We start from the raw sequence: 18,908 nt of genomic DNA, 5'->3' as shown, positions 1-18,908 counted from the left end.
AAAAACCGTGGCTTCCGATGGTTGTCAAAGGGGTTCATGACAAAGAAAGGTTAAGGACCTCTTCTCTGGGCACTCCAGTCTGTTTGGTCAGCTAGCTTTTATCCAGCCCCTGCTGCATTAGAGACCCCGTGTTAAGGAAGGTCTACAAAGAAAGGGAGTCCACCAGCTCGTGTCAAGTCTGTAGGTGCCTTTATAAAGATAGGATGCGTCTAGAAATATACACATACACACATGTCCCTTTAGCCATGTTTTGCTAGTTAAAATGATTTGGAAGGATCATGTGTAAAAGGCACAAACCAGATTTTACAGAAAACTAAAGGCTATCAGATGGCAAAAAGAAACAAGCTAGTTTCACTGAATTTTAATGTCTCAGGTTCCTCTACAAAGGTGTTTTCTAAAAATAAATTTTATGGTCCTGTCAAGAATTTTTAGTAAAATACTAAAAAATTTTATATTTTTGTCTTCTACAGCTGTATTGATAGATATGGGAATTTTATTGTGTAAATACAAAACGTGAATTGTTATCCACTTTTCTAAATAATATGTCCTCATTCTTAAGGGATTGTGGTGAGAATACCAGATTATTTCATGGTGGTCTCATTTTTATGACCTCATTTTTTGAAATAAACTTTTGTTTGTAATTTATTTGTATAGCTATAACCTGGAGTAATGAAAAAGTAAGACAAGACTCTTAATTTCAAGGAACTTATAGTTAAAATCATTCAGATGCAGGATACACAGTTACTAAGAATTAGAAATGAGGAAGAAGGAAGAATTGGAATGACTGATGAGCTCATATTTCAATGATTATGTTTCTCTCATAGTCTTAAGTAAATTCAATATGTATGTTTGTGTTTTGTCTTAGTTTTCTTGTGTCACTAATTTAAATTTAGAGATTAATACTTCAAGTTTAAAGATTGGATGGAATCATAAAAATTACCAAAGTTGCATCAGTATATGCATAAATATAATCACATAGCACTTTATATCATATGAAAGTAAATATGAAAAGTACCCTGTGGAATGCCATAGGAAATTTTTAAAAATAGGATATTTTAAAAATAAAACTTTAATAGTTTGTCAGGAATCTTTCAGAAAGAGGAGGGATCATGTACTTTACAAGTATATTGATTGTTTTTATCTTGTTATTTTTATTAGAACTTTCACATGTATTTTAAAAGCATATTAAGGAAACATGGTATAGTGGAAGAGAGTATTGATTTGGAGTTGAACTCTTTTCATGGGCAAAGTATGTCTCTGGCTTCAGTCTTCTATCCATGAAACGAAATTAGATTAGATAACCTAGCTCTAAATTTATGATTCTAAAGTCTGGTTGAAAATTTTGGGAGATTTCATATGACTTTGTGTAACTTTAATTTTTAGAAGTTCCTCTTGTTTCTTGGTTTAAGAATAAGGGTTAACTTAGATTTTTTTAATTAAAATTTTTTTTCAGCTGTTATATATATATTTGTCTTAAATCTTCCCCCATCCCCACCCTCACTCCCCCAAAAAGGAAAAAACTAAACACAGTTAACCAAAGCAACTTTCCACATTGGGAATGTGGAGAAAAACATGTGATAACTTCTGATTTGAAAGTTGGCATGCATGAGGTTTAAAAGCTAGCACTCAGAAGAAATAAATAATAAACTATTCCTCATCTGGACACTACATTTTACATAATAGGGATAAATATAATTTTGAATTGATTTGAAGAAAGTAATAGCACTATCTGACCTGACCACAGTTTAAAATGCTTTGTTTTGATTTTAATACATTTTAGGAAGGATATTGACTTAGTGGAGGGCAACCTAAATATTAGAGCACTCAAAATTATTATAGTTTCATTGAAAGGATTAAAGATGGCCCAGAGAAGAGAAGAACTTGGATTATAATTATTTTTCTTTAAATAATTGAAGGATTGATTTGTAGAAGATATGTTTGTTTATTCTGCACAGCTATAGAAAGAAGGCAGATTTCAACTGTAAAGTATTTCCTAATGATTGGAGCTGTCCAAAACAAGTCCACTTGTTGAGGAAGTTAGAGAGACAGTATGCATGTATCCGATGGAAGTTGGACCAGATCTGAAGAGGTTCTAGATCTGCATTACACAATGATTAATATTTTAAATATACAAGTATCATTATAAAAAGACATTAATATCTTTTTTGTGAGCTTTTGGAAATTCTTATCTAAGATTAAAAGTTTATATGCCATAGATTACTAAAAACTATCTCTATAAATCATTTTATAAAATTATCTTTCCTTAATTTTAAAAGGTAATTATGAAAACTGTCTATACTTAATTTTAAATGGTAATTATTTGAAGTTCTCAGAAATTTTAGTTACTTGGAAAAATATTCTATATATATGGCATATTTTTAAATCTAATCCTCTTTATGCAGTTTTCATTCAACAAATGGAGTACTTAGGGAAGTATATATCGCACCTTCATGTCTAGTTGGAGAGAGAATGTGAAAAGTTAACAATGCAAGAGATTTTTATTTTCATTGAATGCCACATTCATGACTTTGGGTTTAAAAGAGGTACTAGTATGGGAATAGAATATATTGAGAGACTTCATGGAAGAAGTAAAAGTTAAGGATGGCATTCAAGATTTGAGACTCAAATTCATAGCAGTGTTGAAATGATTAAAACAAATTTTTTAACTGTAAAGTACCTTAATATTTTAAGAACCTACACAAATGGAATTGTATGTGTATACCTTACTCCTTAAAGGTTTTTAATTTGACAGTAAAATATTTATTGAATATTGAATGAAACTCAAAACAAACCACTTACTACAGAATTCTATCATTGAGATCCCAGTGTAGTAATAGAAATTTAAAGATGAATAATCAGGAGATGCCATAGATCGAAACAGTAACTGAACTGTTTCATTTGATTTGATTACTTAGAGATTATAAATACAATTGCTCAAAAATACTTCTAGACTATCCACATAGTACTTTATTCTTTCAGGAGTATTTGTTGAGCATAATTGATATGTAATGATTTGTGATATTTAATGATTCAATTATAAAATGTACTAAACAGGTTCATTTTGTTAGCTAGAAAAATTGTGTTAATTAAAAGGGGCTTTCTTTAATGTGTTAAAAGACTCAAATTTGCTGATTCTTATTCAGAAAAAAGTGTTTTATTGAACTGTCATGATTTATTCAAGTGAAGAATGAAGTATATTGCTTTATTTCAGTGCAGATATTCTTTTTCTAGGTTATCCAGTTTTTGAAAGCTGGAAAAGCTAAGGAAGTTTCCTATAATGCACTAGCTTCACATATAATTTCAGAAGATGGGGACAATCCAGAGGTTGGAGAAGCTCGTGAAGTCTTTGATCTCCCTGTAGTAAAAGTGAGTAGTAAATTAAAATTTTTGTGTTTATTTTACTGATAAATAATTTAGACAAATATATTAAAATCTAAATATGATTCTTCTCAGGGCCCATGTAGTTGTATCAACCTTATATCTGAAGCCTTTTTGGTAATTAAACTTTGGTTGATAATGACGGTATACCAAATTCTACTAGATGGAGATTCCAGTATTATCACTAGACTCCAACATTATTTGTATTGTAGAAACTATTGAATTTCATATATACCATGTCAAGCACTCTTTCTGCTTTGTCCTGGACAGTATGCTTGACAATAGAAGTGAAGAAGAAATTAAATAGACACTGTCCCTAGCTTCATGGAGCTTATCAATTTTTTCATGAAATTCTTGGTGAACTGCCAGAAAACCTATTTTTAAAATAACTTTTAAATAAGAAAATTAAAATGTCCACTTATTCTTTGCAGCTGACTCAAGCCAAAAATTTCATTTGGTTCACCTTTTCTTTCCCTATAGTAAGGAAATTTGTTGTGGAAAGTGAACATGCAGTCCAAGTCCAGAACCAGTTTGGGTATTTTGAAATTATGTCATGAAACACGTTTTTATTTCTCTAATCATTAGTGCTTCGTTGTTAGAAAGGAGATACTGTCCCCCTGGACTTGAGGTAGAAGGAAAGAAATCTTACCCTAAGATTGCTTTCTTTATGACTCAATGTCAGGATAATAAGATAAGAGGGAAATAATCCTAATTTGAGGGATGGGCAGAAGAGCACCCTATTTGCTATATTTCTCATCTGGTTTGGGTATCACAGGTATGACTTTTAAGATTAGTGAGCATTGTTTAGCATAGGACATGGTTTAAAATTCAAGACTAAGTTATATTGAAAATTTGGTTTAGAATCATTGCACATAGCTTAAGCAGGCTTAGGGTTTTTCATTATCTGTATTTTATTTATTTATTTATTCATTCATTCATTCATTCATTCATTTATTTATTTATTTGTTTGTTTGTCTCGCGAACACAGATAATTGAGAATTGACTAGCTTTTTGTTGTCTGTGTGTAGTTTATTGTCGGTTAATAGGCATTTACTAAAGACCTCTAGATTAATAGCTTTCTTTCTGCCTTTATTTGATTCACATTGACTATTTAGCTTTCTGGATCCATACCTGTTGCTTTTTGTTACCCTTCTATTTAGATTGTGAATAAACTTGCATATACAATTTTTTGGCTTTTTTTTTTTTTTTTTTTTTTTTGTCCAAGAATGTGAACTGCTTGAGGGCAGAAACTATTTTTGTTTTTTTATATCCCCAGCACTATTAGCAGTGCCTTGCATATATTTAAATGTTTGTTGATTGATATATCATTTCCAACACAGTTTAATTTTTAAGCTCTAAGTTCTAATTCACTCACTAATTGTCATTGAACACTAAGCATTTTGTCTGTAAAGTTGGAATTATAACAATAGATATTTGGTTATGAAGATAAAATGCAAGAATATGAAATTACTTAAAAAGAGCAAAATTTCAATGGCATTAGTAAAACATTAATTTTTGCTATGTATTTAAGTTAATGAAAACTTAAAGTTAAGGCAACAAGGAAGTTTTATTTTTTTACTTAATATTCATTTGTAAAATTTATTTATATTTGATTCTACAAACTTAAAATTTTTGAACTTTGCCTTCCTGGATTTCCACCAGTTAGTTTTATGTCCCCTGCTTTTTATTCTGCTTTAACTCAGCTTTTCCTGATAATTTGCCATAATTTTTCTTCCCCGTCCATATTCATTCTTTGTCTAGGTCATCTTAACTTCGTAGAGTAGCTTTTTTTTTTTTGCTAATGCTATTTGTTTTTATCATATGAAGGATAGCTGGATTGTAGGGAAATTCTGCTATGCTTACAAATTTATGATGAAAACTACAGTAACATGTAGTTGAACATCAAATTTTATTTTTCATATATACCATTCCTGATGACAAGTTTCTTAACTTTTCAAGCTCCTTGAAGACAGCTATGCTTTTCTGTATTTGTCTTTGTATTCTTTGTTTATTTCCAACTAATCGGTGCTTAATTATTTTTAGTCCAACCAGTCATTAAGTTTTCTACTGTGTGGCAGGTACTGGGGATATAAAGACAAAAATGAAAATTCTCTGCCATTTAATAGTTGTAAAGCACTTAATACTTACATAGTGGGCACTATCTAAATTCTTCTTTCTTTTTTTGCTAGCTTACATTTTATTGAGAGATACTATATTCATAAATAAGTGCATATAAAATCATGGTAGGAGAACTTTTAGAGAAAAAAGCTCCAGCAGTTTGGGTTGGTTGGGATATGGAAAGGCCTCATATAGAGTGATACTTGGAACTAGTTTCAAAGGAGATTAGGGATTCTTGAAAGTGGAGATGAAGAGGAAGGGCATTCCAGGTATAGAGGACAGCTAGAGAGGTTGACTGCTGCTAGATAATAAAGAACTATTGGAGATAATAAGGAACCATTGAGGTTTATTGAGCAGAAATGTGAGATGGTTGGATTTGTACTTTATGAATATAACACTTTGGTAGTGAATAAAGAGAAATTGAAGATTAGAGAGTCAATTTATTTATTATTTAGTCAGTTTATTGTTTCCAGCTCTTTGTGACACCATGTCACAAAGATTCTGGAGTGATTTATTATTTCCTTCTCCAGCTCATTTTTCAAATGAGATAATAAAGCAAACAGACTTGATAGATTTGCCGAGGATCACACTGCTAGTAAGTGTGTCTGAGGCCAAATTTGAACTCAAGTCCTCAGTCTTTCCAGTATGTTGCCTAACTGTCTTAGAGAAAAGGAAGGTATGATTAAAGGAACAGGCTTTCAGAGAAGAAAGAAAGGATTAAAATTCAGAGACTTTTTTTTTGTTTTAAGTATAAGATAAAGCCCTCTACTTAAAAGGAAAGGAAGGTGGTAGTATAGGGGATTTAAAGGGAAATGGTTTGGAACACTATTGTTCCAAATGGTATTGGAACAATATCAATTGGCAAAGGATTGCTGAATTGATGATTTAGTCAGACCTGAAAGAGATCAAAGGGAATTGACCAGTTGTCAAGAAAACAAATGGGAGATCTTAGAAAAAAACCTTTGTGAAATTTGATGTAAATGTGCTCCATGGTCAACACTGGGCCATTAAAACTGACCTTGAATATGACTTTTCTGATTAATTGTGCACACATAACATCTAGATGTTTTGTTATTATTTTTAAGTGTTTGTTAGAAGAAATATATTAGCGAAATATGAGGTTTTATTTTTGTTATAAATTACAAAAAATTTTAATTTCATTAATTTTTCTTTTCTCTTTTAGCCTTCCTGGGTGATTTTATCTGTTCGGTGTGGAGCTCTTCTGCCGTATCCTTTTAGGGGTTAAGGGAGTAAACATATTGAATTTGAGATTATAGTAAATTCTTGATTAAAAGACTTTTTAGTTTGGAATTAACTTCTACTTTTGAACTCCATTTCCAAAATTACCCATCATATGTGAAAATTATTAGTCATGTAATGGTCATTACTAGTGTAAACAAGAGGCAAAAGAAAACAAAATAAAACTAGATCACTGATTATTTACAATTTAATGGAATATTAGGTCAAGATAGAGATGATGAAAAATTGTTGAAGTTGAATTTGGCTATGTTCAATTTTGTTTTATGCCATCTTTTAGTTTTATTAGCCAAAAGATTCATAATAGTGATTTGAATGGTAAAATTTTGTCTTATCATTTTCTCCCATAGTTTTGAAAGAATTTCTCCCAATGTCTTATATCTTAATAACATGGAAGCTGGTGTTTGTGTTGTCTTCTTTGTAGTAAAAAATGGATTTTGTTAATATTTGTTACCAAATTCCCAATGTTTCTAGCTCTTGCTATGTAATTTCCAACATACCTCTTCATTGCTTAAAAGGAAACCACATCTTCACTTTATTGCCTCCTCTCCTTATATGACTCTTTGTTCACATTTAACTTCTTTTAGTGTCATATTTTCCTTCTTAATTCAGTTAGCTCTCACTTCTTCCTCCTGTTCTGTTACTAATCTTTCTGTGATCCTGATCCCACTCCTTCCTTGTATCTACCACTGTTCTGTTTATAATTCTGTTCTTGATGCTTCCTTTTTTTACTATGGTGAATGTTCTTAAAACAAAATCCACTATATGAAAGTTTCCACAAAGCAAAATACATTCTAGAAAAGATTATTTGAAAGAAATATCTGATATTATAGGGAAGGCATAAAGTCAAAGGTACTTGACTAGAAAGTATTTAGAGATCATCTGATATACTATCTGCTAACTTTATGACTTTAGTATCCTCTCTATAATTTAGATAAGAGAAATGAGTTCCAGAAAGATTGTGCCTTCCTAAAAGTTGTTTCTAGAGCATAGACTTTTAGAGCTTAGAGGAAACTTAGTAATCTCCAGGTCCAGCCCTCTCACTTTAGAGATGTGCCAGATAGCTCATTTAAGTGCATGCTGTAGTCCATTGTAGTATCACAAATGGAAAGAGAAAGGTCAGTTTTCACATGAAAAATGACCTCTCTTTCCATTTGTGATGACTTTAAGAGGCAGCTTGATGTACTAGCTGTATATGTATATGCATGTACATGTATACTACTATGGATTTGGAGTCACAGTATCACAAATGGAAAGAGAAAGGTCAGTTTTCACATGAAAAATGACCTCTCTTTCCATTTGTGATGACTTTTAAGAGGCAGCTTGATGTACTAGCTGTATATGTATATGCATGTACATGTATACTACTATGGATTTGGAGTCAGGGAAGCCTAAGTTTAAATTTGGCCTCAAATACTTAGTAGCTGTGATAGTGGGTTCTGTGTCTCAGTCTTATCATCTGGAGAATGAAGGGATTGGACTTGATATCCTTAGATGTCCATTCTAGTGCCAAGTTTATGATCTGATGATTTAAAATTGACAAAACAAACATATCTTTAAAGGTGATTGTTCTTAAAGTCGTGCCCAGATTAGAGCTCTAGTTCAGAAATGAGGATTCTAACCCTCAGTTTGCCACTGATTTAACTATCTGGCAGTGGGAAGTTAAAATGTAGTTGGTTTGTCTGGTTCTGGGAATACAAAGACAAAAACCTATACTATCTTTGCTGACAAGAAATTCAGAGGTGGGTTATATGTTACATATACATGGGTCTAGACAGGCTATAAATGACAAGGTAATAAGAGGTACAAGCATTTTGATAAAAACATGTGGTAAATAGATGACTCTTAAGGAAACTAGGGATTTAAGGTCAGAAGCAAAGTAAGATACCATTGCAGACATGAGATAAGCACTAAGATGAGATTTAGTGTTGTATTTGAGGGACAGCAAGTAGGTAGTTATGATTGGACCATTTAATTTGTAGATTAGATTTCACTTCAGTAAAGAGAAGCAGTTGGTATGGTCTTTTAAGATTGTTTCTGTAGAAAGATTTTATAATCATATGGCTTAAAAGAATCACTAGAGTGAGTTTTTTTTTGGAAGTGTTGTAATGATGTCTTTTTTTTTTTTTTTTTTTTTTTTTTTTTTTAGTTATCCAGAAATCATTTGGGTTAATAAGTCATTTCCCTTGAGCCAATTTCAGTAATGGCTATATTTCTCATGAAGATTCTTGAGGCAGTAAAGAGTTGATCTTCAGGTTATTTGCTGTGCCAAGATACTCCAGCATTTGCTTCTGAAAGGATTTAGACCCCTTTGATCTCAGAATCTCTGGAAGGAAAAAAAAATCTCTTGAACTGCTATATTGCAGGATCAGATCTATGTCCTGCTACTTTTTTAAAATAAGAGACCTAGAATTTGAAACAAAAGAGCTTGAAATCCCAATCGTGTTTCTTGTCTTCCTGTTTCAAAATAATGTTTAGCTACTTTTCTACTTGGTGAAAGAGTACTTTTCAGAAATTGTTCTTTGAAAATTATAGATACATTATTTTGAAAAGCAATTTTTCTTGAGTAGAATTTTTGAAAAGTATCATAGAAGCTTAGTTCACCCCCCTTCATTTTGTATATTGAGTCTTGTGATGTCCAAAGCCACACAAGTATATAATGGCAGATTTCAGAATAGAATCCTGGTCTCTTGATTTATAGTCTAATGCCATTTTGGTAAAAGTATCTGAATAATAATATTTTCATTCTTTTCCTTCCCAAATCTGTTTTATTTAATATGTACTTTAGAAAATTGCCACACTCTCAAATTTGAAAAAGCATGTACTTATTTGTATATGTATATTATTAGGATTTAATTTATTCCACTGGCTATATAATTCAATTTTTATAGCAGGTAGGAAAGTGGTTCAATTTTGTAATTTGCTTTATAACTCATTTAATTAGTTCATAAAATGAAGGAATTCGGTGTCTACCCCCTCCCTTGTTATCTCCATGTTATATTTTCTCTTATTGTACAAGATTCTGTTCTTAGACTTTCATTTTTACTTAATCTAGTACTTGTTCACTGTGGCTGAACATGCCTTTTTGCTCACCCTCAACCCATTTCTTCCATAAAGACATTTTAGGGGTAATTTTTTTTTGTTATTGAAAGGGGAAAGAAAATGTTCAAACATTGGATGCTTGAAATTCTAAATATAGAATGTTTTGTTGGATTGTTAATCTTAATAGCTGTTATCCAGAGTGAATGGTTTTTCTCCAGAATCTTGTCAGATCTTTTTTGGAGTCACTGCCTGTCTTTCTCAGGTAAGCATCATTTTGAATGATTATGATATTTATAATCCTAATTTAACAGATTTCTGAGGATTTTTTTTTTAAAACCTTTCTGAGATGATAAAAATCCAAAAAATTTTTAGGGGAGATATTAATTAAATTGAATATTTAATATAGATTTGCTAAACATTTTACATCATAATTATAGTTATTTTTAGTACCAAAGTTTATTTATTTTTGCTAGGTAGGAGGCATTTTTAGGAGGGGATCATACTAGATTAAATAATTCAATAAATAAAGTTATTATTCATTATTTGAAAATGATACATAATTCAGGCTATATAGCCAAGCCATTTGAAATTTAGGAGAATTTTTAGGCCTAATACTAAACTCTCACCCAGTGTGATTTGAGAATTTTGTTCTAAATACCCAAAGTTCTTTTAAAAGTTGCAATTCTCCCTTTTCCTCCCCATTTCTTGGAGCTTCTGAAAGCATTAATTTTGAAAATAGAGATAATAGTCCTTATCTACACATAAGCCAGTTGCTTGGGGGGGAGGAGAGGAGGGGGTTCTTTGATCCATGGGACAATTTAATTTTCTTTTAAAAATTATTAATCTGTATTTTAGACAATGAAATTTATGTGAACTGTTTTCATTTAACAATTATGGACTTGGATTTAAAATCTGTGTTCTCTTTGAGGGTCTTTGGTAATCACTTAACCTGCCTGGCCTTTGGTTTTCTCATCTTTAAAATGAAGTAGTTGAACTATATCTATCTAAAGTATTTTCCAACCCTAAATAGATGGCAATAGCATTTTATCAACATAAAATGTCTATGACATTAGGTATTCCCTCTGTTCTTCCTTCATTTTCCTTTGTCCATTTGGCTATATTTGTCTTGTAATCTGTGTATATATTTTGTTTTTGTTTATGCTCTTAGGGCCTTGCATGTTTTTTTTTTTTTTTAATTCCTGTGTGGTTTTAGTTTGGTTTTGGGAAAAATTCCAACAATTTGCAGTTTCACTAGTATACACTGGACTTGTTTATTTTCCAACCTAAACAATATTAAATTTTTTGGCATTTTAACCTTAAGACTTTGTCTAATAATGAAAATTGGTTTTTTAAGTGTTGAAGTTAATAAAATTTTCATTTCTGCAGGTGATGATGGTATTTAAAAGTGGCCATTTTGAAAGCCTTAAGACAACATATTAAGCATAGATAAATTGTGTATCTTTACTAATATGCAATCTTTGCATTTATTGAGTTATTTCTAATGCAGTGAGTTGGATTTCTAAATTCCACATTCAGAAGTTCATCAAAATCCAAAGGAGAGAGAGATTTTGAATATACTTAGTGGAGTTAGGGAGTTAGATCAGTTTAACCCCGATGAAAAGTCTAATATGAGATGCTTGACATAGGGGAAACTGAGGGTATATCAATTAAGAAATAATTGAATCCTTGCTTTGTGTTTCTTAGGTCCTGAGGGAAAAGGACATATATCAAATCCTAAGTCAGGATTTATAAGAACCTTTATAGATGAGAATGTACTGAACCAACAAGAATATATTTTATACATTTATTCCTGCTAAAATTCAGTTTTGTATTTGTTTTCAAAAGTCATTTACCAAATCATAAAATATTCCAGACATGGTTTAATATTCATATAAATCTGGGAAGCTTAATGTACTATAGGTTCCAAGCTAGTGTATTATGTAATGATAGGTGTTAAGAAAAAGCTTTTGTGATTATAAGCTATATATCTAGAAATACTCTATCAAAATCCAGAAAAAGAATGGTTATGTTTTAATTTGTGTCCTTATCTGGAGTAGTGTGCTTAGTTTTGCACACTGCATTTTAAGCGAAATCGATTGTGCTTTTAGAGGAGGGTGAGCAAGATGGTGAAAAGTTCAGAAATGTATCAGTTCGAGATTCTTTGAGGAAAGTAGGATTTTTAGCTTGAAGAAAAAAATTGCTAGTGGGAAGATTATAGTGGACCTTGGAAATTATATGGAGTTTGAATCTGATCTGATAAACTGTAGGGGGAGCCATTGTAGGTTTTTGAGTTAGAGGAATGATGAGATTTTTATGAAGATTTATTTGGTAGTGGTATTTATGCTAAAAAGGAGGGGAAAGGATATTAGCTTTAGAAAATTCATGTGAAAAATTGAAGGCTTGGACAAGTGTAGAACTTTGGGGAATAAAGGGAAAAATGATGAATTTTAGGGAAGAACTGAAACTACCAAGGACCCATTTCTTTTCAACAGACTACTTCACCTTTTTACTGGGAGGGGGGCTGGAGGGGTGGAAAGACTGCCTGTCCTTTTCCCCTACTCTACATTTCATGACTTCTTTACATTGTCCCCCATTCTTTTTATTCTGGTCCTTGAAGAAGGCAGGTAGCCCTTCTTTTTGCAAAGAACAGTCCTTTTCTTCTTATGCTTTTGATCCTGTTTCATCTTGGCTACCTTGGAAATGTTGCCTCTCAGTATATGCCCTCTTTTGCCAGTTCTGCCTCGTTCCTTGCTGCTTAAAAATATGGTTTCCCCATTGTTTAAAAAAAAAGTGATTGGATCTTGCCATCATCTCAAGTTATCATCCTATATCTTCTCTTTGACAGCTAAACTCTTAGAATCACATGCTAACTAAAATATTCTTTTCATCTTTACTGTTCTCTTTCTTTTCGGTCCCTAATTCCACCATATTACTACTGAGTGCTCCCCAGTGATTTCTTAACTTTTCAGTCTGATGGCCTTTTCCCATTATAAGCATGCTTGATCTCTTTTTGCTTGTGTCACTCCCCTCTTCTGGTTTTCTTCCTATTTATCTGATTTGTTTGATATCTTTTGCTGGATCATTATCCATTTCCCTCCTATGTGGATATTCTCTAACATTCCTTTGTGGATTTTATTCTCTTATTAATTTCCATGATTAATTTGTATATACATGTATGCATATAATCCTAACTTCTACCTTGAACTTCAGTCCCACATTGCTAATATTTCTGAACATCTTTAACAGAAAATTTAAAACTCATTATATCAAAAACAAATCCTATTGTTTTTCCTAAACCTCCCTTTGAGGATACCACCATTCTTCAATTTAATTTAGATTTGGAACCTCTATTATCATTTACTATATGGTGTCCTCAAAGTCTTAGCCATTTTATAAGCAGTTATATCTAAAAGCCACAATAATATTTTTGGAGCACTATGTACCAAGACATAAATTCTATCTTTACAGCATTTCTCATGAGTAATACCCTAGTTAGGGCCCTCTTTATCTTTCATAGACTATTTTCAATACCCTAATTGGCCTTTTACTATTTATTCACTTGCTTCTCCAAATCACAATTCTTCCAAAACAATATTACTAAAGTACAGGTCTGAACATTTCATATTTAAGCTAAAAAAATCTTTAGTGACTTTTTTATTGCTACGAGGATAAAATAAAAACTCAATTCGCCCTGTCCAGTTTGAAATCAACCCATTTTTATTCATTTAAATTATATACTTCACACACTCTATAGTTGAGTCAAACTGAGCTATTTCTTGAAAATACTGCTCCAGGCCCTTTTTCTATGCTTTCTTGCAGTCTCCCTCCCATGTTTGGAATAAACTCTCTTTTTAAGATCCTTAGTTTCCTGTAAAACCCAGCTCTTGCACTACTATAATACAAAAATATTTTCAGGTTCTCTTATATCTCCCCCTACTACTGAATGCTTGATTCCCTCTAACACCACTGTGCATTTACCTATTTGAATATATGTTATTTATCACTAGGACAATATAAACACTACATGGAGACGAACTGTTTTGGCTAAAGCCAGGCACTTTGTGCCCCCAATATGTAGTGTAGTGTTTTGTAGTGCTGTATTCAATTGAACTTACGTTACAGGTGAAGTGATTTAGGAACACAACAGTAGGAGAGCTAGTAAGTAGCTGGCTAATAGTAATACCCTAATTAAGAGTTACACTAGAGTTCAGGTTGCTAGCATTATTTTCATTATACCATGTATGGTATAGAGAAATTCCTTTGTTATTTGTTTTGGGTAAAAAATGTGAAATTGCAAGGCTAGTAGTTACTTTGTTTTCACACTTTGGCTGTATGTAGTCTTCATTGGCATATGTTGTATGGATTTGAATCCTGACTCTACTTATAACTTATGATATGATCTTGACCTGTAATTGCTTTCTTTTTCTTATCCTTGGTTTTCCCTCTTATTAGATGAGAATATTAAAATTTTGGAACTAGCTAGTCAAGTCTTCATAATATGTTTCTTTGGTATGGTATCTAATAGTTTTATAAGGTAAATTATTAAAGAGAACATTCAGTTTAATAAGGATTAATTTATGACAATTTATATATTATTTTTGTTGTTATAGTAAGATGTCAAATTGTAGCATAATATACCATTTTAAATTAATATTATCTTCAAAAATGATTAAAAACAATATTGGACATTCCTTGATGCTTTTTGAGTAACAAATATTAATTAAAAATTAAATGAAATATATTTTTTCTAAATTTTGTTATTAGTACTTTTCTTTGTAATTATTTAAAATTTAAACAAAATAATGCTAACAAAAGAATAAAACGATAATGCAGAAGGATTTTCCTGCTGCATAGTAAAGATTCTACCATGAGTACCAGAAGTTGTAAAACAAGCTTTCATGATTAAGAAATGAGATTTAAAGGCAGCTATTAATGGAAAAACAGAGCAAATCAAGTTTTTAAGAATATGGAGAAATTCAGTGGATGATTTAACTGTTAAGGTAGGTATATTTAGATTTTAAGATATTCATGCAAGTGGATTTGTTTGTGGTTATATTCATTTTGAAAGTTGAGCACATGTATTTTACATATGTTTTAGAAGTATAAAAGTTGAATTTAGATTTATGGAAAATACATATATCATTAGCTTATTTCTCTTTATTGACGTTTTATTCCCTAGTGGTTTAAATATTTTCTCCATCAACTCTCATACTTTTTGTAGTTATTTGAAGATCTCATTTCATTCTTCAATTTAATTTTATTATGTGACAAAAATGACAGAAAATTAGTTATGTAGATATATGAAAAGATAGTATCATTGCTTATTTTCTTCTGTCAGTTTCTCAAACAAGATTGGATTAGTACTTTTATTAGGGCCTTTTACTGCAGATTCTAGATATTTTCTGGTTACAGATATTTTTGGTCACTTAATATTTTAACTATTAGCACTTAGGCCAGTTATGTTAATTTGAGAATGTTTATATAATTTAAAGAATCTTACAAGTGAAATGAATCTTTGAACAATGAAACAAAATTTTTTTTTTTTAAAGAAAACATTTTTCTATTTCATCTTTTAGGTTAGCAAAGAAGAAAAGTTTATATTTTGAAAGAGATGTTATATTGTGTTTTAATGCATAAGTTAAAAAAAGACATCTAAAGAAAAAAGTACATTACGTAACTCTAAGTTTTATTTTTAACTTTCTATTAGATTTCATCTGAAGACCGAAGTGCGCTGTGGGCTTTGATTACATTTTATGGGGGGGATTGCCAGCTGAGCCTCAATAAGAAGTGTACTCATTTGATTGTACCAGAACCAAAGGGGGTAAGAATCTTCCATGTACAATCCTTTTAATATATAGCACTGAAGTATTCCCAAATACTTTTTTTTCCTCTTTGAAGGTTTTCTTCTATGGTTTATTAGATTCAGCTGATGATTGCATTTACATCTTTCATGTTTTTCAAATTATTACAGATACTTTTGAGCTTTTGAACATTTCCAAAAACATTTTAGCTTTTTTTTTTTTTTTACTACTTTTGCATCTTTACATTTTTAATTTAAGTAATTTGAGTTATGTATTATAGTATTTCATTATTTGATTAGTGTGAATCTCAGCTTTAGAAATATGTTTCAAAATAATTATTGTACACATGTATTGTCTTCTGGAGTAAGGGAAAAAAACAGTTTTTGCCAATACCAGATCATTTGCTTCAATGTAAATGAAACTGAAAAGTTTATTCTTATATGTGAACAAAAGTTTTTCTGTCTACTGAATCATTTAAAAAGGTCCTAACATGATTACTAAAGCGGGAACTAAATGGAGTTTTCGTATTTGCTTATTTAATGGCCTATAATAGCTGACATTTTACAAATATTTAGAGTAAGAAAAGCTTATTTTTCAGAGTTTTGATATTTTAAAAGTTCATTTTTAATACATCAAAACCTTAAATTTTCAATTAATGATTTTGTGATGATTTTCAAAAATTTATTTTGCTGTGATAAAATTGAAACAGATACATATATATCCTAAATTATATTGTCTTTTCCTTTTCCTTGATTCTGTATCCAAAAGAATTTTGACTTTTTAGAGTATTCATTTTGTTAAATTGCATATTCTCTAATGATGAGGAAAAAAAGGTAGGAAAAGATATAGAATTTAATGAATGAGTTAAATTTACTTATCCATTTAATATGTGCAAAACATTGTACTTTAATAATGATAATGCTGTCTCTGAAACTTACTTACTCCAAGGTCTGCAGTTTCAGAAACAATATCATGCTTATATCAGATGGCTTGAAAGTTCTGGGTTTGAATTCTAGCTTGATTACTTCTGAAATAGATGACTATGGGCATTCATTTTATTCTTTATAGCCTACTTCTTCATTAGTGAAATGAGAGGGGTGAACATAATGATCCACAAGGCCACTTTCAGCTAATTTTACAAATATTTACCTTAGGCTTTGAATTTTATTTTCATTCATTTTGGGTTAGCCCAATGTAATTATTTTTCTTTTTGAATCAAGTCCAATTGCAGATATTTTCCCATGAAAAATACAAAGAACTCTTCAGGAAAGGAATTGAACAGTGGTAAATGAATGTTTTGAACTTCAGTTTGAAATTTGGCTTGAATTCAAACTTATCATGTTTTGGGGATTTTTGTTTGTTTTGGTATTGTTGATTAAAATCTATCATTATCAATTTTTTTTTTTTTTTCATTTTGATATTCCTGATTCTTTACTTAGAAGTAATAAATGTTATTTCCTGATTCTACAACATTTCTTCTCTCATTCCAACCCTCAGTAATGTTTTCTATGGACTTTGAGACATATTTTGTTAAAAATTGATTAAATTTTTTTTGAGCTATTGTGATACTTGTAGAAGTAATTCCTAATAGTAAACATTAGTGGTTACTGTCCCAATTAGTGATAAAGATTATAGTTATTATAGTTATAAGTTATTAATAAGTATCTAATTTCAACACACATTTTATTTTAATTTTTTGTTTTTGGTAAGGCAATTGGGGTTAACTAACTTGCCCAGGGTTACACAGCTAGGAAGTCTTAAATCTGAGATTTGAGTGACTTCAGGGCTGGTGCTCTCTATCTACTGTGCCACCCTTTTGAAGGTAAAAGTCTGGAGCAGAATTCACTATCCTTCAGCTGAAGCAAAAAAAGCAGGGGAGGCATTTTTTTTTTTTTTTTTAATAATAGCTTTTCATTTAAAAATATATGTAAAGCTAGTTTTCGTCATCTGTCCTTGCTTGTGTTCCAAATTTTTCTCCCTCCCTTTCCCCTACCTTCTAGACGGCAAGTAATCCAATATATGTTAAATATATGCAATTCTTCTATTCATATTTTCACAATTAATCATGCTGCACAAAAAAAAAATCAGATCAAAAAGAAAAAAAAGGAGAAAAAGAAAGCAAAATGCAAGCAAACAACAAAAAAATGAAAAAATTTGTGATCTACAACTATGTTGTGATCTACATTCAGTTCCCACAGTCCTCTTTCTGGGTGCAGATGGCTTTCTCCATCAAAAGTCTATTATCATTGGCCTGAATGACCTCACTTATTAGGTGCCTACTGTGTATGCTCCCTAGTTCCTAGGAGCATACAGCTTGTACAGAGTTAGATAAAAGATGATAATCTGAGGAAAAAAAGAGAACTAGCAGTGGGGAGAGCAGAGAAAGATACATAGAAAGTAGAGCCCAATCTTTGAAGGAAGGTAGCATTGGAGTTTAGGATCAAAGGTTTCTTGCAACTGCATGATCTCATCTTGTTTAGTGCCTTCATTTTATAGAAAAGGAAATGGGATTGAGGGTTGGGCCCAAGGTCACACATAGCTGGTGAGAGGGAGCATGAATCTAGCACCACCTTCTTCCTTTGTGATAAAGATAAGGGCTGCATATAATCAATTATAGAATTATCTACATAGAGCTAATTTAATTTTGGGTGTCTGATGATAATATATAGCATAGGAAATCCTCTGGTAATCTGGTGAATACTATAGCTCCCTTTTCTAGATAATATTGAAAAAAAAAAAGGTAGACTTGGGAAAAGAAACCAACCGTACTGAAGTACAATTATCAAAAAAAAATTTTAAAAGTTCTTCCCTCTTCCATCTAGATGGATGTATTGAGAGAAGAAAAGTACTTTCAAGTCCACAGCTTCAGGAGATACTTAGGAAATATGCCCATACTTGGGAAAATGAGTGTGAACCATCAAAATATATGAAGGAGTAGATAGATAAATCTATGAGATAAGAGTATCATGGAAGAGAAAAAAAGAATATCTAAGAGGAGGGTGGTGATTAACTTTGTCAAAAACTACAAAGTAGTTAATGAAGATGAAAATTGAGAAAATGTTAGTGTTTAACAATTATTAGATCATTGATAATCTTAGGGAGCAGTTTCAATAATTTCTAGATCATTGATAACCTTAGGGAATGGTTTTAATACAGTGAATCAGAAGCCCTATTCTGCTACAAAAAGAGAAATGGAAATGACAGTAAGTTTGATCAATATTTATATATAGCACTTTAAGGTTTGCAAATCACTCTTCACAACAGTCTTCTGATATGGATATTACAAGTGTGTGGTTCAGACAGCATTTAACA

At 31.2% G+C, this 18,908-nt stretch overlaps 1 protein-coding gene across 4 annotated transcripts in view; it reads left to right on the top strand.

The window, feature by feature from the left end:
• Window positions 1-18,908, top strand: part of PAXIP1 (PAX interacting protein 1) — a 74,741-nt gene that overhangs the window by 1,417 nt on the left and 54,416 nt on the right. For 3 of the 4 annotated variants that reach the window (XM_031939506.1, XM_031939505.1, XM_031939507.1), the window contains exons 2-5: window positions 3,232-3,366; window positions 6,680-6,723; window positions 9,994-10,057; window positions 15,503-15,616. In XM_031939506.1, coding sequence (XP_031795366.1) covers window positions 3,232-3,366; window positions 6,680-6,723; window positions 9,994-10,057; window positions 15,503-15,616 — 357 coding nt within the window. Of the gene's footprint in view, window positions 1-3,231; window positions 3,367-6,679; window positions 6,724-9,993; window positions 10,058-14,709; window positions 14,796-15,502; window positions 15,617-18,908 lie in introns of those variants that run through there. The other variant, XM_031939508.1, reaches the window with a different exon arrangement.

This window comes from Sarcophilus harrisii, chromosome 5, assembly GCF_902635505.1.
Source record: "Sarcophilus harrisii chromosome 5, mSarHar1.11, whole genome shotgun sequence".
Lineage (NCBI taxonomy): Eukaryota > Metazoa > Chordata > Mammalia > Dasyuromorphia > Dasyuridae > Sarcophilus > Sarcophilus harrisii.
This window is presented reverse-complemented; position numbering and strand designations above follow the sequence as displayed.